The 25,982-nt window shown below is 37.0% G+C and overlaps 1 protein-coding gene across 1 annotated transcript in view; it reads right to left on the bottom strand.

Moving 5' to 3' along the window:
- Positions 1-25,982, bottom strand: part of PCLO (piccolo presynaptic cytomatrix protein) — a 384,092-nt gene that overhangs the window by 325,204 nt on the left and 32,906 nt on the right. Inside the window, exon 3 of the mRNA XM_036863834.1 lies at positions 17,734-19,128. Coding sequence (XP_036719729.1) covers positions 17,734-19,128 — 1,395 coding nt within the window. The remainder of the gene's footprint in view (positions 1-17,733; positions 19,129-25,982) is intronic.

Genomic DNA, 25,982 nt, shown 5'->3' with positions numbered 1-25,982 from the left:
AGAAAACTTATTCACTGGAAGACCAACATAACTCACAAATGAACAAAAATATACATAAATTATATATATTAAAGAACTCAAGTTTCAAATTATAATAGTTTTCAGATATTTTTGGCAAATTAAAAGTAATGTAACTTACATAAAGTAAAATAGTTCATGTGTGCATGTCGGTGTGTATACATGTGAGAGAAAAAAACTCATCTCTAAAAAAATCATTGACTTGAAAAAGGAAGAAGCAAAAGTCACTATTAGCAGTGAAAGTGATGAATTTTCTTTTCCTTTGCTCTTCTTTGTATATTAGATCCTAAGTCCATATTTATTTGGTCATTTTTCACACCATATATGTCAACTTTTATCCTAGCCTATAGCATCCACCTATATACATATCTTTCTACTTTCTTATCTACCTATCATTCTATCTATCATAAGACATTTATCAGAGAAATGGAAATACCTTCACGTGGGAAGTTTAACCTAAAACTATCATTTTAAAAGTTCAATTTCCCACTGTATGTGCTGTAAAAAATTAAATACAATTTTATGCCCAAGTTTTATCTTTTAAAAATACTACCCAAATTCAAATACTTAATCAAGTACACAATTCTGAAACAGACTGTACTCATCCTTAGTCCTTTAATCATTAAAGGCAGAAAGGGATAAATGTTCAATATTTTAAGGAGTTACGTTGTTTTTATTGTGCAAAACATATTCTCCCTCCTCAATTTTTTACATGGGGAGAATTGATTAATATACATGACCACTGTTATTAACCAACCTCCTTCATTAATTCTTCCCTGAATCAGGGTTATGTCTGCAAAATGTACTGGACCTAGAAATGTTTGTGGCTACTTGAAATGCCTCTACTATAACTAATATAACTACTTGGAAAGTTTGGACTTAGTACCCTCTGGACTTCTTGCTTTCAGCCCCCTCACTTTGTTGTGCCTGTAAATAATAATCACAGATCTAAGTACCTGTCCCAACTCTCAAACTCACATACCCACATCTATACCGACCTTAACCTTGTATCTCACCAGGTCAACTAAACAGGTGTCTGCAATTCTAGTGGACTTTAAATATGCCCCAAGCAAACCCTGTTTCAATTCTATAACCTTTCCATCTATTCTTCTTCTTAATTGCCAGCTTTTCCAAAATTATATTTTTTTTCTTAGACTGATTCCCAAAAATATCTGCATGGGAGTGTGATGGAGTCAGGGGAGTTGTATATCTCCTACTCTCCATTGCTACTTTCCAACCACTGTTCACTCCCTAACAAACTACTCTCCTCTTTTGAAATCTCTATTGTTTAGTTACCTTGCCAATGCGTGAATCTCATTTTCATAGACCTTTCATAGACACCTTCTCAATAGCTTTAACCCTAACATACAGCTAGCTCCTTTTTCTCTTTACCTTCTGTGGTCTTGATATTGATGTAGTTGCTCTTTCTAGCTGTCTGGCTTCATACTGAATAAAATATATCAGTTCGAATGACTGTTCTAGCCGATGATTTTGTAGCATGATGCTATAGACAGACTCTCTTTCCATTTACTTTTAAAAGATTAAAGACAAAAAATTTAAAGAAAAAAATGAAGATAAATCTACCATTCTAATTCATCTATTTTCACTTAAGAATGGTCTTTCCAGCCTTATAAATTATTATAAGAGCAAAACCATATTTTAATTAATATTATTTCATAAGTATATGATTTCTCCAAATAACAATCAGTTATTATGTCAATGGTTTCATAACATTCCATCAATTTTGAAAGGCAATCTTGCAGATGAATTCAGATTTCCCAATTTGGAGCCAGATTGGGTTGAAATTCTAATTCTCCAACTTACATTGCAGTGGGAACTTAGTCACTTTTCTGTGCTCAGTATTCCCATCTGTAGAATGAGAACAATAATGCATCCTTATTTAGTTTTGTATATTTGGCTCTTGGAACCTGACACCCAAGTCGGTGCTTAATAAGTATTAGACTGTATAAATTATAATGTGCCATGTTTTCTTTATATAACCATCTCTATTGCTGGAAATGTAGATCTTTGTAGTTTGGGGGTTTTATTTGTTTTTACTACTAAAGAAAATGGTGCAATAAGCATAGGGCCTTTCTTCTCTTAAATCATTTGTCTGGTAAAACCCTAAGGAATATTGACTAGATCCAAGAATATAGATGCTCTTTGGCCCTGAATATGCCTTTTTCCAAAAAGATGTGTAACAATTTATAATACAGCTATTAGGAGATCAATTTTATCACCATATTGTTGGTACTTAATCACCTGTTTTCCTAAAAAAAAAAAAAAAAAAAAAAAAAAAATCTCTCTTCCCTTGTATTTCCAAAATGCCCTCTTTTTTCCTGTCTCTCTAATCACTCAATATGCTGTTTTGCCTCCTTTCCTCCTTCCCCACAGATTTCGGCCTTTCCTAGCTCTCCAGCCTCTAGGCATTTCTGTGTTCTCTTCTTTGATATTATAATCTAATTTCATGCTTCTGACATCTTTTCTATTCTGATGATATCCAAAACAAGATGGTTATCCCTGAAATATCCTCTGAGATCTGGAATTGAGTAATCTAACTACCCTCTGAAATCAACATTCCAGTACATGCACAAACTTCAATTTTGCGTGATTTTACAATCGCTGTCCCAATGTTCCAGAGTGAAAAGCATGGAGTCGTGTTTACCTTCCACTTCCACACAGCCAGCTAGTTGCTAAACCCTGTAATCCATCTCCTCCCCTGGAGGGAATCCTATACTCTAATTTCCAATATAATCTGGTTCATTTAATAAACTAACGATAAGATTACAAAATAAGGTCAAGCATTAAACTGTAAATTCATAAAGACCTCTCATTACTAACCCAAATAGAGAGAGTAACGCATTACGTTTTTTTTTTTTTTTTTGGCTGCACAGTGAGGAATGCAGGATCTTAGTTCCCTGAGCAGGGATCGAACCCGTGCCCCCTGCTGTGGAAGGGTGCAGTCTTAACCACTGGACCGCCATGGAACTCCAACTCATTACTATTTTGGAGGGGAAGGCTTTAAAGGAGAGATGACACCATAAAGATCACTTCTGGTATTGCTCTAACTCACTCTCCTTCCTGCAATGGGATCTGAAATAAGTTAATTCTGCTTTACATTCAGGCGTCAATGAAGTACCCATGTCCAATTAAGTATGCATGTCCTATGACAAAATCAATTAAATAGGTGTGTTCTCCTTTATAAAATTTTCTCGCTTTACTAAGTTCAATAATTCAGTTGTTCTGCTAGGCAGAATTCTAAAATGGATCAAGAGGGAGGAGATATGGGGATATATGTATATGTATAGCTGATTCACTTTGTTATAAAGCAGAAACTAACATGCTATTGTAAAGCAATTATACTACAATAAAGATATTTAAAAATAATAATAAATAAATAAATAAATAAATAAATAAATAAATAAATAAATAAATAAAATGGATCTCACACCCCTAACATTTCTGCCCTCTGGTATACACACCATATATAATTCCCTCCCCTTTAGTGTAGGTGGAGACTGTAAATATGATGGGACATCTCTCAATGATCAGGTTACTAATCAGTTCACTTTTGAGTAAATCCAAAGAGATGATATCCAGTCAGGCTCAATCCAACCAGGTGATCCTCTGGAAGAGCCTGGGTCCTTCCTCAAGCCAGAAATTTAAAGTGTGAGATGGATTCCACATAAGGGAAATTCTTTGTTACTGGCTTTGAAGGTGGGGGAGCCCTGAGACAAGGAAGGCCACCAACCTGCAAGAACTAACAGTGTCTCTGGTGGATAGCCAACAAGGAAACAGAGACCTCAGTCCTACAACCACAAAGAACTGAATTCTGCCAACAACCTGAATGAACTTGGAAGGAGGTTCTGTGGCAGAGCTCCCACAAAGGAACACACCCCAACAATATCTTGATTTTAGTCTTGTAAGATCTTCTCTGAGAACCAAACCACACTATAACAAACTTCGGAGCTACAAAACTGTGAGCTAATAAACTGGTACTGTTTTAAGCTACCAAGTTTGTGACAACTTGTTACAAAGTAATAGAAAACTAATACCCATGCAGGAAAAAAAAATCAGTCTTCACTGCACTACTTGAATTTAGAGTAATGTCAGTTTTAAAATGGACTCTATATTTAGGTTTCCTTTAAATGTTACATAATTTTTTTAAAATAGAGAATATAACATCATTTTTATAACTACAAATGATATGATTATTTCTGTGTAACTTAAATAACATTCTATCTGTCACAAAGTATATTTACAACTTCCCTGAGGGTGACAGAGTGTTTTAATTAGGAAATACACGCTTGTTTTTTAAGAACTAAGATAAATCATTCTAACAATTCTGGCTACTGGGCTTCATTTAGTAAAAAGTCATGATGATATAAAGCCTTCATTTACTTCAAATTCTTCATAAATACAAAAAAGTGAACTCATTTAAATGTGAGGAAAGAAAATAAATCTCAGCCCATTGCTGACATGAATTAAGCCGTTTAGCCATAATTTTCAGTGAGCATTTCTCATGTCAACATATTTTTGCTGGCAATCATTTATAGGCAATTTTCTAAGGCTTTCCAAATATACTCGCTTGAAGAAAATCCATGCTATAACTTCTCCCAATGAAAACCTTTCCAAAATCTTAGAGATACTTTGCTTCTTTTCATATGTAAAGAATGCATTCATATTAATATGCCACAATCACAGAGAAAAGCTCATTAAATAAGTAAAAATAGAAGCACTGTTGACATAGCAAATAAAAGCACACAGCAATGCATGTATTTTGTTTTAGTCAGGGCCCACTATATTTTACTATATAAAATAACCTGAAATAATCTTTCAAGCTTGCAGTAAAGGCCCACACTTACTATTTAACATAAAAACACACTTCATTAAGCAGCTTAACTCTTTTTAGAAGTGAAGCTTCACTTAGAAAGGAATCATTTTTATCTTGTCTATTCAGCAAAAGGTATATCTTGGTACCATAGGCCTTCTAGATCTGCCAACTGTAGCGAGCAAAACTATCGTTTACTGAGCTTCATCAAGTGCAGCGCCATGAACTGTTCCTAAAGCTTAACAGGTATCCACTCTTCTAATCCTCACAACAGCCCCGTGAGGTAGGTCCTCTTTGATAGGTGACAAAACCGAGCTACTGAGAGGTGGTATAGGTGCCATCTTGACAACACTGCTATGCTGCCTCTCAATAGATCACCAAACCCATTGTCTCTTTTCCTTGAAACTTAGTTTCATTCGCTTATCCCTCAGCCATAACAGAAGATACAATATCCTTTATGGACTCGATTTTATAATGAGGCTTTATATGCAGAAAGTTCTTCCAAATATGTGGTACAGGTGGTATAGATGCCATCTTGATAACCCTGCTATGCTGCCTCTCAATAGATCACCAAACTCACTGTCTCTTTTCCTTGAAACTTAGTTTCATTCGTTTATCCCTCAGCCATAACAGAAGATACAATATCCTTTATGGACTCAATTTTATAATGAGGCTTTATATGCAGAAAGTTCTTCCAAATATGTGGTGTATGTGTCTTCTTCTCACCTTCTGAAATGAGGCATACTGGGAAAAGGTGATGTAGGAAAGTCGTTAAAACATTTGCAGCTCACCAGATATGAGTCTGACCAGATCTTAGCATTCTGAATCAACATTCCAGTATACCTCACTCAGGTACCGCATCTGTAGTAACCATACAGGACTAATTCTTTCATTGTATAAAAATTTCATGACAGTATGCTGTAAGCCAAGTACCTGGATTTGTGAGTCTACTCTATGCCAGGAAACTGGTACCCATAGAACTTGCATCTAGTGAGGCAGAGAGATAATTTTTTTAAAACATAATAAATTAGTAAATGAAATATTATGTTACAAGGTAGTAAATGCTACAGACAAAGAAAAAAAGAGAGCAGGGTAAGAAAACATTGCATTATGGGAGGTGCCAGGCAGGTTACAGTAGTAAATACACTGGTCTAGGCTGGCCTCATTGAGGTAATATTTAAGAAATAATTAAAAAATAGAAAGTTCTTATATTTTCATGTAAAAAAAGCTCATCTTCTTTCTAATACTTCTGTACTTTAAGAACACATGCAAAGATATGTATATATTAGTATGCAAGACTTTTTAAGAGGGCTTTAAAAATACTTGCAGCCAATATAGAACTAAATAACAAAGTTTCATACTACTTCTAACTACAATTATGATGCTATTAACACAAAGCATGACTTTAACTCTACATGCCATTTCCCTAAATTCTGTCTTTCCTTCACTGAACAAACAGGTATTAACTACCTACCACCTGCTGGCATTTTGATAGCACCGACAGTGCTCCAGGGGTCACATTCCCATGGGATGACACAACTAAACAGGCAACTGCAAGATATATAAGAGGGCTGACTGGAGTATTAGAACATGAAGCAGGGGCTCAAGGGGAAATGGTAGCTGAGATGAATCTCAAAGAATGGATAGGAGATAAAGATGTGGGGAGGTGGAGAATATTGGGGCACAGGCAAAGTATTGAGGCACATGGAGGACTGAAAGTATATTCTTTGCTCATGGCACTGAATATAGTCCTAAGTGAGAAAAGACTAAGGGATTCAGTAGAACATGATAAACAAGGAAACTGCAGAAATATTCGGCAACTTGTAGGAGAATGAAATTTGAGAAACTGAGTTTCCCCAAATAAAGTATTCATGGTCTATCGCATTAGCAAAGATGATAAACAAGGGCTCAAACAAGGCTCTCACAGTAAGACTAAGAAGGAGGCAAGAGAACAGAGATACCTTTAGGAGGCAGAATTGACAACAGTTGAAAGCTACTGCTTCCGGGCGAGTGATAGAGAAAGAGAAGTCTGGAATGACCCTCGGGATCTGTGATGCCTTTCAGTCTGACAGGGGACACATGAAGAGGGACACGAGGAAAGAATGACGACTCCAACATGGGGCATATTGAACATGAAGTGTGTGTCATACACCTTAATGGAAAATTTCCCTAGACGGTGTCATTTATGTCTCTGGAGGAAAAAGAAAGAATTTTAGGAATAAGAAAATGAAGGTATTAATTAAAATGTATTTAATATTTAAACTACTATTTCTTGAGCAATATGTGTCATTTAGAACACTAGTTCTGTCAAATTAAGTAAAAAGACTATGTGGTAAAATAATGTTTTTTTGGTTCAACTTGGTTCAACAAAGTCCTTTATTAAAAGGCTTCTCATAGAAGTAATATATGCAATTCATATCTTTAAGAGAGATTAAATATGAAGCATTTGCAAGTTTTCTTGAGGGATATGTTTTTAGTGTAGCATCTTGTGGGATGCACATAAAATGCATTTTTGAAAAAAAAACCCTGTCTTAGATTATTCAGACAGGTGTATTATCAAAATATGTTGGGTCCATCATTTAGTGTATCTCTCTTTACATTATATTACAATGTCATGAGAAAACTGACTCTAGGTCATTTAGATCCCCATAAATGAGGAAGGCTTTTAAATAGAGGATGATTCTTTTTATAAAAGTCACGAAACACATTCAGTCTTTTGTTTTGCATGGCTCAGCTGACACTCTTCACTTCTATCTATTTAAGTCTTCTAAGTCTATTATTAAGATTTTTGTATACTTAGATAATACTTACATAATTACTTCTGTATGAATGTGACTTTTTTTTAAAGTGGAGAGTAGTTATTTTTCCAGTAGCTACTCATGTATTGCAGTATGTTGATGAATTAAACAAGAATGAAAGAATAAATACATGATATATAACAGATGAAAGAAGTCCACAGAGTTTCAAGAAGGCTGAGTAAATAGCAAAAGAAATTAACAGGCATTCGGGCATGCCATTTACTCAATGAAAAAGTATATTGTTTACTGAGTGCTTTAATTAGCTTTCCTTTGGAAGTGTGGCTCAGGTAGACAGGTTCTATTTTTAGCAGGTGCAAAAGAAAACTGCTTGTGATGGTACTCTGAGCTGATGAGAGCAGTGACAGCGTGTGGTATGTTGAAAAAAATCATTCTACTTATAAAGTTATGGAATCGTGAGATAAACTGGGTGAAAATGTATAACTGTTATACATGTTTACAGTTATAAATGTATAACTGACATGCTTAAAAGGTAATCTAAGTGAATACAAATCTAATTTAAGGATTTAAAAACAATTAAGATAAACTCACAACCATCATGTACCTATATACGTATTAGCTGTTAAAACAGTCTTCTCATAGACTTAAAAAACAAAAACAAAAAAAAAAACTAAAAGTGCTTTAAATGAATATCCCTTCTTTCTGTGGATTCCCAGATTGGTAAATTAAAATGACATGTCTTCCCACATCTGACTGTCCATTTTTTTCACATGAAATTTTAAAAAATATAAAAGAGAAGCAAAAAGTACTTAAATCCAAGTTTAAGAATTCCACACATAGACATATGAGGTTATATTTATTCCAATGGTTAATTCCATGTGCAAGGCATATTTTCGTTTCTCCTGATCATGTTTCTATTTGACACTATACATTTTTTTAATTGGTATATGTGATTCACAGTTCTGTATGCTAACACACAACACTGCACATATGTTATCTCCCCAAATTAAACCTCACGGTATTTTAAGTCCTAATTTCTTCCCAGGGAATTTTCTAATTTTAGTTCTAAAATATATACATATGCATATACACACACACACACACACACACATCTATTTGTATATATACACATATACACATAAATAAAATTTTCCAATGTTAAGAAATATTAAAACGTTATTTCAATTATTTACATGAATATCTGTTGTTAATTTCCCTCCTAGACTAAGACAGATCTACAATAGGTTGTATAAAATGACCATGTAAATTACATTATCAGTAATATAGACTGTTATAATTAGACCAGAAACATTATTTTGCTATGTGATTAGATCGATTTTTTTTTTTTTTTTTAATTTATTTATTTATGGCTGTGTTTCGTCTTCGTTTCTGTGCGAGGGCTTTCTCTAGTTGTGGCAAGCGGGGGCCACTCTTCATCGCGGTGCGCGGGCCTCTCACTATCGCGGCCTCTCTTGTTGCGGAGCACAGGCTCCAGACGCGCACGCTCAGTAGTTGTGGCTCACAGGCCTAGTTGCTCCGTGGCATGTGGGATCTTCCCAGACCAGGGCTCGAACCCGTGTCCCCTGCATTGGCAGGCAGACTCTCAACCACTGCGCCACCAGGGAAGCCCTAGATCGATTTTTATAATTTAATAAAAGAGCAATCTGAGTCATGCCACAACTCTGTGTAGTGAAAATGCCACTGAATTTACTTTCAAATCATATTAACATTATGTTAATATGGGGGGTTATGTAACCCACATATAATAGGGCAATAAAATATTAATATATATATTAGATTTTGGAGCATGTATTTTCTGCTAGAGCAATGCCTGTTTGAATATAAGATTGAGTTGTTTGTTTCACAAATTTTTCTCTTGTTTCTTTTGTTCACGAACAAGTCAAGGAAGGAAGTTTTAAAAGAAGATGCAGAAAACAAACAATGAAAAGGGTATTTTTATTTAGTACTTCAGCAACCACTATCTGACCCCAACCTTAAGCATATCATTTCAGTTCCCTGAGCCCATTTTCTTCATCTTTAAAGTAGGAGTTTTGAGAAGTAGCCTTTTTTCATGAGTTTCATGGAGCTGGATCAGAGGCAGGCCCAAGAATAAGAGAGGCTACCAAATGGGCAGCTTCCAGCCCTTAGTCACACAGATGAAGTTGGCCTCAACCAGCACACTTCCACATTTATCAGCTTTCTACACTTGGCCTCTATATTCAACATCACTGGAAGGAAGAGTTCATAATATTTTAAGCTTTAAAACCACTGGATTATTAATACCTTTGGGAAAGACAATCCTCAATGGGTCTCTCCTGTACCTACACATCTTACAGGGTTTGCCAACAATGCAAGACCCTGGCTGCTCTTCACCTTGGCCATTTCTCAAACTTCTGTGTGCAATAGGCAACAACCTTAGGGATGAGGCAATGTCTCCCTCTGGGACAAAGAGCAGAGTAACTTACTGCTTGCTATAAAAGAGGTGGATTCCACAAGCTCAGTGCTCCTCACCTGTGACACAAACCTGCGTGTGCAGCATCAATCTAGGCCCATATCTCACGTGACCCACACGAGAGTGGGGGACAAGGGGAACTGATGCAAATATGCTGATGTTCATGCTGCCTCCTGTGGTGTGAGTAATAAAGTTCTTTGTGTCCGACCCAGGAATCTCATGTCTACTATTGGCATCCATGAAACTGTAACAAGTTAATTTATTAGTTTATAAGTAGAATAAGGTAAAGCCAAATCCTGGTAAGGACAATACCCTATTACTAGACTCTTTCTAAGGTGTTCATGGGTATTTAATGTCTTTAAATATTAAAACTAGACTAATACAAATAGTAAGGTGCTGACACTCTGAACTAGATATATAACTAACAGTACAAATTAAAGAATCTAGAAAAGAAAACTGTCTTAATGGAAATTTATTACATGAAGAAAGTGGCAATAAAAACCAGAGGGAAAATGATGTATTACTTAATAAATAACATGGAGATAAGTGGCTATACATTTTGAATATATAAAGTTAGGCCCTTCACCTCACATCATACCAAAAAAAAATCAATTACAGATAAATAAGTGATCGGAAGTGAAAAATAAAACTACAGATGTTGAGGAGTAAATGTGGAAGGCTATTTTTATAATAAAAATGTGAAAAGGCTTTCTTTAGCAAAATAAGCAATCAAGGAAACATTAAAAGATTTGATTGCATAGAAGTTTTTTTAAAAACCTCATGTACAGAAGAAAATTTCATAAAGAAAGTTAAAAGCAAGTGATCAACAGGGAAAATCATTTTAAGATAAGATGACAAAGAATTAAATTCTCTAAAATATTTTAAGAAATATACAACATATGCACATGAAAATATGGCCAATGTGTACAAATGGGCAACTTAAAAAAAACAAGAGAAATATAAGTAGTTGATAAGCTCTTGATTTTGATAAATATATAATGTTTACTCTCAAAATAGGCAGGGAAATTTAATATTATGCAACAATACTATTTAATTTCTGACTCTTGAAATTGATAAATATGAACTACTATCCAGTGTGGGAAACTAGAGACACTAATAGTCTGTTGGCAGGACTATAATTACTACCCTTTTAGAAAAAAGTAATATGGAAACTCTGTCAAACATCATTTGTCTTAACCTTGCCCACCCATTTTAAGGAATTTATCTAACATATCAAGATACAATGGAAAAATATATGTGTTGATGTTTTACTGTAACCCTGTTTGTACAGTAACAGGAACTCGAAATATCTTCAACATCTCAGTTTTCATGAGGAGAATGTGCATCACTATTGAGATACTGCACAGCTATTTCCCTCATAAGTAGAATGAGGCAAGTCAGTGAAAGTTCACTTGTCCAATGCATAAAATTTTGTGAAAAAAAAAGAATTCAATGCAAATAAGTATAGTAAGAAAACATGTTCATTTCAAAATAAATACATTATTTTTAAAAACAACTAGCTCATAAGACTTTTTGAAAAATCTCAAATCCTTTCCTTTACATTTCACTGTTGGTATAACCATTATAGAAATAAACAAAAAGCAAAAAAAAAAAAAAAAAAAAAAGACATCTAAACAGATACTAGCATTAACATAAAGTACAAGGGGAAGAGGAAGCTATTCATGTTTCTTCAGACACTTTGGTACTCTACGGATTGTTATAAGGAATACTGCTTTTGTAATACAAATTATTAGAACAGAATTTTAAAAGAAAATAAACTGCCAACAAAAGAAGAAAGGAAGAAAGCAGTGGATGGACCAGATGACATATTCAAATTCTAATATTCTGTATTGCTGAGACCTCTGAAAGCAAGTGACCCAAAAACTGATGATATTCACCCAAAGCCGCAGGGAGAATAAAACATACCCAAAAGTTCTGAAAAGAAATAATAGAGGAAACACATGGAAACAGAGGAGTTAGTAGAAAACAGAAGAGATCCTGACCTAAAGGTTGGTATGGCCACAGTACACTAATCAATAGTACAGATATCTCTTACTGATGATTAGCAGGGCCTAGAACATTGATCTTCAGGCCAGGCTGGGTCAGGCCAGGCATCAGTATTTTACCTCCAGAAGATGAACGCCCTGAGAACTATCTGCTCAGTAGAGCATGCTAAGAGAACCAGCTATCTTGTGTCACATGAGGAAATTAAGCTCTGGAAGAGCTAATCAGAGTACAGCAAATATAGTAATAGTCATGGGTTTTTTTTGTATAAAGAGAAAGAAATATATCCTACACAGCAATATACCACAGTACACGCATATGAAACTGCAAAGTGACATGTGAAAAGGCAGTCGTAACCTTGATATTTAAGGAAGAAAAGCCTTACACAGTAGTAACCAACATAAAATGTGTTTTTCACACTTTCAGTAATTTTAATATGAGCCAGCTACGGTGCTCATTAGCTACGTTTGTCCAGTGACTATCTTATCAGACAAAGCATCCCTAGAACAACAGTAGCATGTATGCAAAGTTGGTCAAAATTAAAACGGATAAAACTACTGTGGAGAACCAGTTTAAGACACATATAACCTATGTTTCAGCAATCCTACTCCTGGGAATGTAACAAAGGAGGCTATACAAAAATGTTGGTAGAAGCAAAGATTAACCACCACCACTATCACCAATGGAACAATTAGATGTTCACCATTTTCATGGAGTAAAGTCTTTGCATGCATTGGCAGGAATATAATAGTATCTCTTACAGCGGGAGCAACTATGTTTTATGCCCTCAGGTGTGCTATATATGAAAGAAGGGACATTATTTCATCATTCAGCCATATGTTTTCACCTAAATAAATGTTGACCAGTTGGTAAGATTATCTGGAAAGAAAAGGATGATGCTGGCTTCTACGTTTCTGAAGCTCTCAATCTGCACATGATTCTAAATTCAGCCATATAACACAGCCACCATTATTCTGTGGGCCCCAAATGTTACCTGGTTTTGATGCACATATTAGCAAATTTGTTGATATTAAAGTCCTAGTAATTACCAACTGACACAACTTATAGGTAACCGAGGACAGAAGAAGTGACATTTGTTATCCAGTTCCCCAGGTTACTTAAACATGGTCCAGGAGATAGAGCACTGGCTCAGCCTCTGAATGATACCTCTGTGGTTTGGTAACTACCTCTCTGATACTCTTTTCCTGATCTCTAGAGCGGCTGTAAAACCTACCCCACACAGTTGTGAAAAAATGACTGACACAATGCGTTTCACATAGGCCTAGTCAAATACCAGTTTACTTTTTCCCACAATGTCTGCACAATGTTTTGTCCGGATCATAATTAGAATCATCTTTTTACATTTAATATCTAAATAAAAGTTCTGGTAATCAAAGAAATACAAACCAAAGGAACCATATTATAGCACTTTTACACTTCCAAATTAACCAATTTCATTTTAAATAATATTCAAATTTGGAAAGTCTGCATTAAGAAAGGAATCACGTACGCTAGTGGCAATGTCAATGACTATCACATCTCCAAAGAGAATTTGATACTTCAGGGTCCTTGTTCTTTGATTCAGTAAACTTAGTAGTAAGCCTTCCTTGGGAAACAGTTAAAAATACAAATATTTACGTCCAAAAATGTTCATCTTATTTATAGTGAAAAAATGAAGACATCCTAAATCCCTAATACCAGGAGAATGTGTATGAAAAAACATACAACCATAGAATTGAATAATATGTAATCATTTTATATAATATTTAAGAAATGTTTAATCACATGGGAAAATGGTATATAATCATGTTACTACTGGGATGTAGATAAAAAATTTGTTTAAACAAAATATCTCTATTTTAAACCCACATTTGGATTTTTGTTCAACTAAATATCACTTAATAAAAAGTTAACATCAAATTTCTCTTAAAGATTAATAAGTAAAAATTTTGTTTCTACCAACTTATCAATTTTCTTATGTCAGTCAAAAAGTGTCATCAGGTGTCCCTCTTTGCCATGCATGCCAGAAATTTTTAAATAGAATGTAGATCTCCATCATGGAATTCTTTAAAAACAGATTATTGGTAGAATTATTTTCTCCTTATTGATTTTTGATCATTCTGTCTTTAATTGCTCATATATGTGTGTATGCATACACTTAAATGCTTTTTAGTAACAGGTATATTTCTTAAAGCATTAAGTAATGGTTTTTAAAGTTAAAGCAAGATATTATGTGTTTACTGAAGTAAGAAATGCAGCACATCCCCACCAGGCCTTCCTTAAGGGTCTGAGAGAAAATGCAGAAGCCACCTTGACTAGAGAGTAAAGATCTGAAGGGAACTCAGTTACAGCACTGGGTCTTAATTGGCTCAAAAGGCCCATTTGTTTCCTGGTGACAAATATATGCTAGCTATTCCAACATCATTTAGGCCATGCATAATTATCTTACTAAGAAAGCAGAACTATGACTCTAGGACTTCTTGAAGCACGAGGAAACATAATTTTAAGTCGTACTTTCATAGCAAAAATTTACTTTCCAAAAGGGTAGTACAAACAATAAAATAAATACCCACGATGAGTAATTTTGACTCCTTTTTGTACTTGAATTGAGTCAGAATGATTAAAATTCACTAGGTAAATTGATTGCCAATTTAGTCTGTTTTTCTCAGCACGCCTCCAAATTCTTAAGACTAGAAAGTCTTGCAATCACTTTTAAAACTCCTTCAAAGACAAAGTATTTCCTGATTTGGCAGAAATTAAAGCCTAAAAAAAAAATGTTCCTTGCTATCAGAGGGTAATGGATTATAGCACCATTTATACAAACTGGGCATAAAACAGTTAAACCATAAGGCTTAGGCTGAAGCCTGGCGACACCCCAGGGCCCTGCAGGCAGTCTTGGCACTCTTCAGGTACTGTGGGAGATGCTGAGTAGGAGATACAGGAAACAACCTTAGAGGCAGGTGTGTTTAATGAATGGGCGGGGGTAAGAGGATAGTGTCTATAGCTCCCAACCCATGACAAACCAGGACCAGCTCTTCTCACCACCAGAACAGGACAGAAAAAGGCGAGGGAAGAGAGACACCAGCAGGAAAAGACGTCCTGCCTCACAGGGATGAGAGTAGTAGAAGCAGAGGCTTATAATAGAGTTACATGTGCTTTATTAGAAAAATAAATGGAAATACATAGTTGAATCCTTTCTTGAGGAACACCATTCCTCTGCATTATAGGCGAAAGTCTGAGTATTTTCAGAATGTGCTCTCTCAAACTGGAATGGAAGTACAGTGCCAGCCCAGCAGAAAATCTTGGATCACAAGAAAAATATCATAAGCAGAACAAAGAAATCATAGAAATAAAACAAGAATCAAGGAGGAAATACTTTCTCACCACTCAAAATGAGGACAGATCAGTAAGTAGTATAAACACTGGGACAGCACCACAAGTTAAGCATATACATCGAATTCACAATTTCCTGGATATACATGGACATGTACGCGCAAACACAGGGTGGCTTTTGCTTCAACGAATCCCTTCCGCCAGTCCTCTAAAGTCTTCTAGGTAAAATAGTAGGAACTATGGCGACAGGGATTAACTCCACTGACCTTCATTCACTCCCCTGATGCCAGGTCAGCTAATGGACTTTATTTACCTAGAGACCAGAGGGCATTAAGGCCTTAGACCAGCTAAAAACTTCACTGTGATTAACACAGTCAAGTGGAGCCAAGAACATGAGTCGACTGCTTTTGTCACATCAAATTTTTTTCTCCTCTGAAACACGATCTTCAAGATTCAAAGAAATGACCACAGAAAAAAACAATCTGAACAATGACAGATCACCTAAATCCCACTGATCATACTTAAAATAAGACTTCCCCTAAACCATTTGAAAACTTAAAACCACTTATATTTTCAAACTATTTAAATTCCACACACATCCTAGATAATTCTCTACTTGATTCAAGAAATCTCCTTTCCAAATTACCACTTCTGAAATATAATTTACCAACACACAGAAAATCAAAGATTTTCTTGAAGGTTTACTGTTCCTCTGCCCAAGGACTCTCATTTCACACCTCGAAACACTGACAGAATTCTAATAATCGTTATGGCCCAAATGTGTACATATACGTATGTATACATACACACACACACACAAGTTATAGCCCTTTTTTCAGTGTGCACAAAATGCACTTTAAATGCAGACATTACGGTTTTGTTTTTAGCGGTGCAGTTTGTTTTCTAACTATTTAACTGCATGGTGTTGATACCATGGGCTCCTCATTAAAGGGTACAATTTTTTAAATCTATGAAATTAATACAACTGTCCTAGGAAAACCGAAATTTCCCTCTTCATAATAACACAACAGAAAACAACTCTTCTAAGTATATGGAAGACACTTAAGGTTGTTTTGCTTTTACAATGAATCCTGAGTACTGTAAGTAATAATTACAGTTGTTACCACTCATGAAGTGCTGAGAGAAACAAAATTTTATCTACTTTTCAAACGGGTTGTGGTTAACATTATTCATCACAGTTAGAGAGGATAAGAATCAGCTTAACTCTATAGGGACAACACTTTCATATGGTGTTAAACACGTCAAAGCAACCGAATATCTTTCAAAAGTAAAAAATAAAAATATTTTATAACTTATTATTTAAAAAAAAATTAACTCAAAAACACCACCAAGAATCTCAAAGCTTCTTTTGTATAATTGCTAAAAATCTGTTCCATTTTTTTCCCATCCCAGTGAATTACAAAATCAAGGAGAGGAGAATAAAATAATCCTTAAGTATTTTTGATTTGGATAAAAACAATGAACAATGATCTAAATTCAATCCCAAAATGTTTACTAAAACATCACTGTTACTTACCTAAGACAGCAGCATCATTCAACCTCTCAGTCTCTCAATATCCAAATATTCTAATAGCCCTAACACAGGACTAATGCTTATAGATTCATTCTTCTATAACTGTATTAGGTAGAAAATTGCCATCTGCTTTTCAGTCACTTACACTGTATAAAAAGTGTTTTGGTCACCCCATTAAAAAAAAAACCCTTCACATTAGTCACTGAAATCCATATAACTTCTTTTTCTTTCCACAGTTCCTAATAAAGTGCTCTATTATATTTATGCCAGATAACAGTTCAAAGAGAATTATAGAAAGTCTAGACATTATATATTTGAACCAATATTTTCTAGCAGACAATATTATTTACTCAAAGCTCTTAACTTTTGTAAGATAACAGATCTCATGTTGTTTATAGATTTGCAATCAATCAAGCTTCTTTTTTTAAGGTATGAAAGAGACTGGAAGGATGAGAGATACTGGGAATAGTAAATTACAACACTTATTTCGTGTTTTTAGGTGAAAATCAAATAGTGCTCCAAAGCTATAGGTTGTTAATTCATATAAAGGATGGGATAATTGTTATTTTAAGTGGTCAGCTTATTTCATCATCTTACTTCTGGTACTTTAAGCCAGAAAAGTCTAAATTATGTTAACTTTTAATAAGAAAGTAAGCCTGTAATAAGTAATTGAAACTTCTTCAAAGATAACAGTATCAATTTTTCTTCATTAAACATGTATTTTTTGCTCAGAAACTCGGCCACCAAAATATTTCAGAATAAACACGATATACTCACATTCATATGTGATACAAATACTGCTTACCTCAGTCAAGTGTGGTGTAGGGTTAAATCCACAGAGATTACACACTTGTTTCTTGCATTCAGTGCAAGTATTGAAGTTAGGAGGATCCTTAGAACCTATGTTGAGTTTAGTTTTGCAGAGAGGACAGGCTGATTCTGGTTTGGGGGTTTCCTCCAGTTTGGGGGGAAGAACAGCCTTTTGAGGCTCGGCTGTTGAAGGTTTGCTGTCCTTAGTAGGCAGAGGCTTCTTTTCTGTTTCTGTTCTTTTTACTGTTGAAACTTGTCCAGCTTTGGGCTCTAATTTTTCAGCTACTAGAGCTTTGGTTTCCTTTTTCACAGGTATAACCTTTGCAGGTGCAGGTGGTGCTGTGGGTTTGGGTGGCCCCTGAGAAGTAGGTGGCTGCGAAGGAGGGACTTGTTTTGTCGGGGCCACTGGCCCACCCTGTGAATGAGACCCAGGCTGGCCTGCTGTGGAGATTAGATTTGATGCCTGGCTGAAAATGGATGCTCCAAACCCAAAGAGTTTCCCAGTCACTGTTTCTTGAGGAGTTGTGGGCTGTGATTTAGGGACATCAGAAATACTTCCCAGATTCAGACTAAAACGTCTCGACTGCTCCTGAGGTTTCGGGGGCTGTGGAGATGGGGGGGCAGTTTGGCCAGTGGAAGGTCGTGGACCTTGGGGTGTTACTGCCCCTTTTGGCACAGGCTTGGCATCTGGCTTAGGACTCATTCTGGCTTGTGCTTTCTTGGGTTCGTCCCTCTTCTGAGTTGAATCAACTTGCTTTTGACCTTTGCTCTCTGAACTAGGCCCAGGATGTGAAATAAGTTTTGAATCTGATGCAGGTCGAGGTATGACTTTAGAATCGAATGGGGTGACTTTTTCTCCTGTTGGTGGAAAACTCTGTGAGGGTTTGGCAGAGTCTGCTTTTAGAGAAGGAATTGCTTTCTCTTGATCCTGTGATGGTACTTTGGAGCTTGGAACATCCGGTTTTGCTGCTGTTGACGATGAAGACACAATGTCTGTGGCTGGCTTTCCTGTCTTGGGCTGCTTTGGTTTATCATCAGCCACGGAGACCTTGGCCTGTTCAGATGGGACAGAAGGCTCTTTGGGAGGGGCTGGCTTGGAGGAGGACTCTGCCACAGGAGGCTGCTGGGCTGTGACTGGGAGGGAGCCGTGAAGGGTTGGCTGTTTCAGTAGTGGTGGGGGCTTTTTAGACTCAGGTGCCTTTGAGACCTCCTGTTTGGGCGTAGTATCTTTCTTTGGAGAAATCTGCTGTGACTGTGGGGTTGGCTTGCTCACTGCTGATGTAGGAACAGGGGCAGTCTTCGGTTTGGGCTGGGGTGATGATGGAACTGGAGCCAGGTCACCTCCTAGAGCTCTCTGCATCTGACAGTTTAAACAGAGCCACTCTTTTATCTAGAAATAATATAAATAATATAAAACAACAGTCAGTGAGATAATAACAATGTAGAAACAAAAACATTTTTAAAACTGCATGGTACCTTTTGAAATTATGTCTCTTATTATGCAAAACATAAAATATACATCAAATAATTTTACTTAATTTATATAAAATATTAAAATGTTAGGTACATTAAAATATAACTAATGAACCTCAGAGCCTTACACGCTGAAAATAAAATAAAAATCAGCACAGAATTGTATTTTTCTTCTAATGTTAGTTTTGTTATTCTTTGCCTTTGTAAAACAAAATACTCAGTTTGATTACTCCTAGAAATAGAAAACCATGTATGATAAAAGAAAATGAATTATAACATATTAGATTCCAGAATCAGTTATGTTAGATATTTTCTCTATTGATGGCTCATAAACGATTTTTAGTTATATAACCCAGAGTATGCTTCTCAAATTATTAACACATTGTTAATTTCTTAAATTAGCAAGTGCATCACTTCCCCCTCCAAGGTGACATAATCAAATGTGAGAAAACAAAAAACTTATATTAGCCACTGTGGGTTAGAAAGAGAACATTCTCTGTTAAGAAAATAAATGAAAAATAATGGTACACCCTCCAATTATCATAGATAGCATGATCTAACAGAGAAAACATTGCTTCCATTTCCTTTTCATTACTGGAAAGAGCAATATAAGTAAGCAATATACTTATATGACTGGTGAGATATGTATATATGTGAGATACACATCGTATATGTATCATGTACAGGCGTAAATGCATCTGTTCTTTTCATATCACCTTCACTGTTAAAAGGAGATTTTAAATTTGGTACTGCCATACTTTAGAAGATAATTTAAAAGTACCTATATTTAAAATTTACCTTTTTTTATTCCAAAATAATGTATGCTCATTATACAAAACTTTAAATATTACGAAAGTAATTTTGAAGGGCAAATTCATGATCTAATCTTTAACTCCCAAAGTAACCAATGTTACCAGTTTAGCACTGAAGTTCTTTGTTCAGAAATCTACACAGTGAAAAACTAAATATATGGAGCATAAGTACGAGAAAAGTTTTCTACAGTACAAAATTGTAAAGTATTAGGCTGGCAAACAACATACTCTCTATTTGAAACAATTCCCTTTTGAAAAGAAACCAAACTAGTCATTTCTAAACATTTAAAAACTTCTTTTTTCACTTGACATTTTACGCTGTTAAACTTTAACGAAAAAAAAACTCTACTGTATCTTTTTCTTAATCATTAAAATGGCTTAAAAAAAAAAGACACTGAAATTATTTAAACTCAGGTACCAGTATAACAGGGCTTATTTTGCAATCTCATGGAAAGCAAACTTTTGTTTTTAGAAGGTTGAAGGAAGATTTTAAACTCTAACTGACAAGTTATATTTCTGTTTAAAAATCTGAATCAGGGGAGAGGAGAGAAGATGGCGGAAGAGTAAGACGCGGAGATCACCTTCCTTCCCACAGATACAGTGGAAATACATCTACACGTGGAACTGCTCCTACAGAACACCCACTGAACACTGGCAGGAAGCGTCAGACCTCCCAAAAGGCAAGAAACTCCCCCCGTACTCGGGTAGGGCGAAGGAAAAAAGAAATAACAGAGACAGGAGAGTGGGGACGGCACCTGCACCAGTGGGAGGGAGCTGTGAAGGAGGAAAGATTTCCACGCACTAGGAAGCCCCTTCGCGGGCAGAGACTGCGGGTGGCAGAGGGGGGAAGCTTCGGAGCCACAGAGGAGAGCGCAGCCACAGGGGTGCAGAGGGCAAAGCGGAGAGATTCCCGCACTTCCCGCACGGAGGCTCGGCGCTGACCAGCATTCACCAGCCTGAGAGGCTTGTCTGCTCCCCTGCCAGGGCGGGCGGGGCTGGGAGCTGAGGCTCGGGCTTCGGTAGGATCACAGGGAGAGGACTGGGGCTGGCAGCGTGAACACAGCCTGAAGGGGTTAGCGCACCACAGCTGGATGGGAGGGAGACCGGGAAAAAGTCTGCAGCTGCCGAAGAGGCAAGAGACTTTTTCTTGCCTCTTTGTTTCGCGGCGCGCAGGGAGAGGGGATTCAGAGCGCCGCCTAAACGAACTCCAGAGACTGGCGCGAGTCGCGGCTATCAGCGCGGACCCCAGAGATGGGCGTGAGACGCGGGGGCTGCTGCTGCCGCCTCCAAAGGGCCTGTGTGCGAGCACAGGTCACTCTCCACACCGCCCCTCCCGGGAGCCCGTGCAGCCCGCCACTGCCAGGGTCCCGTGATCCGGGGACAACTTCCCCGGGAGAACGCACTGCGCACCTCAGGCTGCTGCGACGTCACGCCGGCCTCTGACGCCACAGGCTCGCCCTGCCTCCTCCGTACCCCTCCCTCCCCGCGGCCTGGGTGAGCCAGAGCCCCCAAAGCAGCTGCTCCTTTAACCCCGTCCTGTCTGGGCGGGGAACAGACGCCCTCAGGCGACCTACACGCAGAGGCGGGTCCAAATCCAAAGCTGATCCCCAGGAGCTGTGCGAACAGAGACGAGGAGGGGAAATCTCTCCCAGCAGCCTCAGAAGCAGCGGATTAAAACTCCACAAACAACTTGATGTGCCTGCATCTGTTGAATACCTGAATAGACAACGAATCATCCCAAATTCAGGAGGTGGACTTTGGGAGCAGGATATATTAATTTTTCCCCTTTTCCTTTTTTTTTTGTGAGTGTATATGTATATGCTTCTGGGGGAGATTTTGTCTGTATAGCTTTGCTTTATAATAGCTTTATTTTACTTCACTATATCATAGCCTCTTTCTTTCTTTCTTTCTTCCTTTCTTTCTTTCTTTCTATTTTTTCTCCCTTTTACTCTGAGCCGTGTGGACGAAAGGCTCTTGGTGCTTCAGCCAGGCATCAGGGCCGTACCTCGGAGGTGGGAGAGCCAACTTCAGGACACTGGTCCAAAAGAGACCTCCCAGCTCCACGTAATACCAAACGGCAAAAATCTCTCAGAGATCTCCATCTCAACATCAAGACCCAGCATCACTCAATGACCAGCAAGCTACAGTGCTGAACACCCTATGCCAAACAACTAGCAAGACAGGAACACAGCCCCACCCATTAGCAGAGAGGCTGCCTAAAATCATAATAAGGCCACAGACACCCCAAAATACACCACCAGACATGGACGTGATCACCAGAAAGACAAGATCCAGCCTCATCCACCAGAGCTCAGGCACTAGTTCCCTCCACCAGGAAGCCTACACAACCCACTGAACCAACCTTAGCCACTGGGGACAGATTCAAAAACAACGGGAACTACGAACCTGCAACCTGTGATAAGGAGACCCCAAACACAGTAAGATAAGCAAAATGAGACGACAGAAAAACACACAGCAGATGAAGGAGCAGGGTCAAAACACACTAGACTTCACAAATGAAGAGGAAATAGGTAGTCTACCTGAAAAAGAATTCAAAATAATGATAGTAAGGATGATCCAAAATCTTGGAAATAGAATAGACAAAATGCAAGAAACATTTAACAAGGACGTAGAAGAACTAAAGAGGAACCAAGCAACGATGAAAAACACAATAAATGAAATTAAAAATACTCTAGACGGGATCAATAGCAGAATAACTGAGGCAGAAGAACGGATAAGTGACCTGGAAGATAAAATAGTGGAAATAACTACTGCAGAGCAGAATAAAGAAAAAAGAATGAAAAGAACTGAGGACAGTCTCAGAGACCTCTGGGACAACATTAAGCGCACCAATATTCGAATTATAGGGGTCCCAGAAGAAGAAGAGAAAAAGAAAGGGACTGAGAAAATATTTGAAGAGATTATAGTTGAAAACTTCCCTAATATGGGAAAGGAAATAGTCAATCAAGTCCTGGAAGCACAGAGAGTCCCATACAGGATAAATCCAAGGAGAAACACGCCAAGACACATATTAATCAAACTATCAAAAATTAAATATAAGGAAAACATATTAAAAGCAGCAAGGGAAAAACAACAAATAACACACAAGGGAATCCCCAGAAGGTTAACAGCTGATCTTTCAGCAGAAACTCTGCAAGCCAGAAGGGAGTGGCAGGATATACTTAAAGTCATGAAGGAAAAAAACCGACAACCAAGGTTACTCTACCCAGCAAGGATCTCATTCAGATTTGATGGAGAAATTAAAACCTTTACAGACAAGCAAAAGCTGAGAGACTTCACCACCACCAAACCAGCTTTACAACAAATGCTAAAGGAACTTCTCTAGGCAGGAAACACAAGAGAAGGAAAACACCTACAATAACAAACCCAAAACATTTAAGAAAATGGGAATAGGAACATACATATCGATAATTACCTTCAATGTAAATGGATTAAATGCTCCCACCAAAAGACACAGACTGGCTGAATGGATACAAAAACAAGACCCATATATATGCTGTCTACAAGAACCCACTTCAGGCCTAGAGACACATACAGACTGAAAGTGAGGGGATGGAAAAAGATATTCCATGCAAATGGAAATCAAAAGAAAGCTGGAACAGCAATTCTCATATCAGACAAAATAGACTTTAAAATAAAGACTATTACAAGAGACAAAGAAGGACACTACATAATGATCAAGGGATCGATCCAAGAGGAGGGTATAACAATTGTAAATATTTATGCACCCAACATAGGAGCACCTCAATACATAAGGCAAATACTAACAGCCATAACAGGGGAGATCAACAGCAACACAATCATAGTAGGGGACTTTAACACCCCACTTTCACCAATGGACAGATCATCCAAAATGAAAATAAATAAGGAAACACAAGCTTTAAATGATACATTAAACAAGATGGACTTCATTGATATTTATAGGACATTCCACCCAAAAACAACAGAATACACATTTTTCTCAAGTGCTCATGGAACATTCTCCAGGATAGATCGTATCTTGGGTCACAAATCAAGCCTTGGTGAATTTAAGAAAACTGAAATCGTATCAAGTATCTTTTCCGACCACAACGCTATGAGACTAGATATCAATTACAGGAAAAGATCTGTAAAAAATACAAACACATGGAGGCTACACAATACACTACTTAATAACGAAGTGATCACTGAAGAAATCAAAGGGGAAATCAAAAAATACCTAAAAACAAATGACAATGGAGACACAACAACCCAAAACCTATGGGATGCAGCAAAAGCAGTTCTAAGAGGGAAGTTTATAGCAATACAAGCCTACATCAAGAAACAGGAAACATCTCGAATAAACAACCTAACCTTGCACGTAAAGCAATTAGAGAAAGAAGAGCAAAAAAACCCCAAAGCTAGCAGAGGGAAAGAAATCATAAAGATCAGATCAGAAATAAATGAAAAAGAAATGAAGGAAACAATAGCAAAAATCAATGAAACTAAAAGCTGGTTCTTCGAGAAGGTAAACAAAATTGATAAACCATTAGCCAGACTCATCAAGAGAAAAAGGGAGAAGACTCAAATCAATAGAATTAGAAATGAAAAAGGAGAAGTAACCACTGACACTGCAGAAATACAAAAGATCATGAGAGATTACTACAAGCAACTCTATGCCAATAAAATGGACAACCTGGAAGAAATGGACAGATTCTTAGAAATGCACAACCTACCGAGACTGAACCAGGAAGAAACAGAAAATGTGAACAGACCAATCACAAGCACTGAAATTGAAACTGTGATTAAAAATCTTCCAACAAACAAATGCCCAGGACCAGATGGCTTCACAGGCGAATTCTATCAAACATTTAGAGAAGAGCTAACACCTATCCTTCTCAAACTCTTCCAAAATATTGCAGAGGGAGGAACACTCCCAAACTCATTCTACGAGGCCACCATCACCCTGATACCAAAACCAGACAAAGATGCCACAAAGAAAGAAAACTACAGGCCAATATTACTGATGAACATAGATGCAAATATCCTCAACGAAATACTAGCAAACAGAATCCAACAGCACATTAAAAGGATCATACACCATGATCAAGTGGGGTTTATCCCAGGAATGCAAGGATTCTTCAATATACGCAAATCAATAAACATGATACATCATATTAACAAATTGAAGGAGAAAAACCATATGATCATCTCAATAGATGCAGAGAAAGCTTTTGACAAAATTCAACACCCATTTATGATAAAAGCCCTGCAGAAAGTAGGCATAGAGGGAACTTTCCTCAACATAATAAAGGCCATATATGACAAACCCACAGCCAACATTGTCCTCAATGGTGAAAAACTGAAACCATTTCCACTAAGATCAGGAACAAGACAAGGTTGCCCACTCTCACCACTATTATTCAACATAGTTTTGGAAGTTTTAGCCACAGCAATCAGAGAAGACAAAGAAATAAAAGGAATCCAAATCGGAAAAGAAGAAGTAAAGCTGTCACTGTTTGCAGATGACATGATACTATACATAGAGAATCCTAAAACTGCTACAAGAAAACTACTAGAGCTAATCAATGAATTTGGTAAAGTAGCAGGATACAAAATTAATGCACAGATATCTCTTGCATTCTTATATACTAATGATGAAAAATCTGAAAGTGAAATTAAGAAAACACTCCCATTTACCATTGCAACAAAAAGAATAAAATATCTAGGAATAAACCTACCTAAGGAGACAAAAGACCTGTATGCAGAAAATTATAGGACACTGATGAAAGAAATTAAAGATGATACAAATAGATGGAGAGATATACCATGTTCTTGGGTTGGAAGAATCAACATTGTGAAAATGACTCTACTACCCAAAGCAATCTACAGATTCAATGCAATCCCTATCAAACTACCACTGGCATTTTTCACAGAACTACAACAAAAAATTTCACAATTTGTATGGAAACACAAAAGA

Source organism: Balaenoptera musculus, chromosome 9 (assembly GCF_009873245.2).
Source record: "Balaenoptera musculus isolate JJ_BM4_2016_0621 chromosome 9, mBalMus1.pri.v3, whole genome shotgun sequence".
In the NCBI taxonomy this organism is placed as follows: Eukaryota; Metazoa; Chordata; class Mammalia; order Artiodactyla; family Balaenopteridae; genus Balaenoptera; species Balaenoptera musculus.
This window is presented reverse-complemented; position numbering and strand designations above follow the sequence as displayed.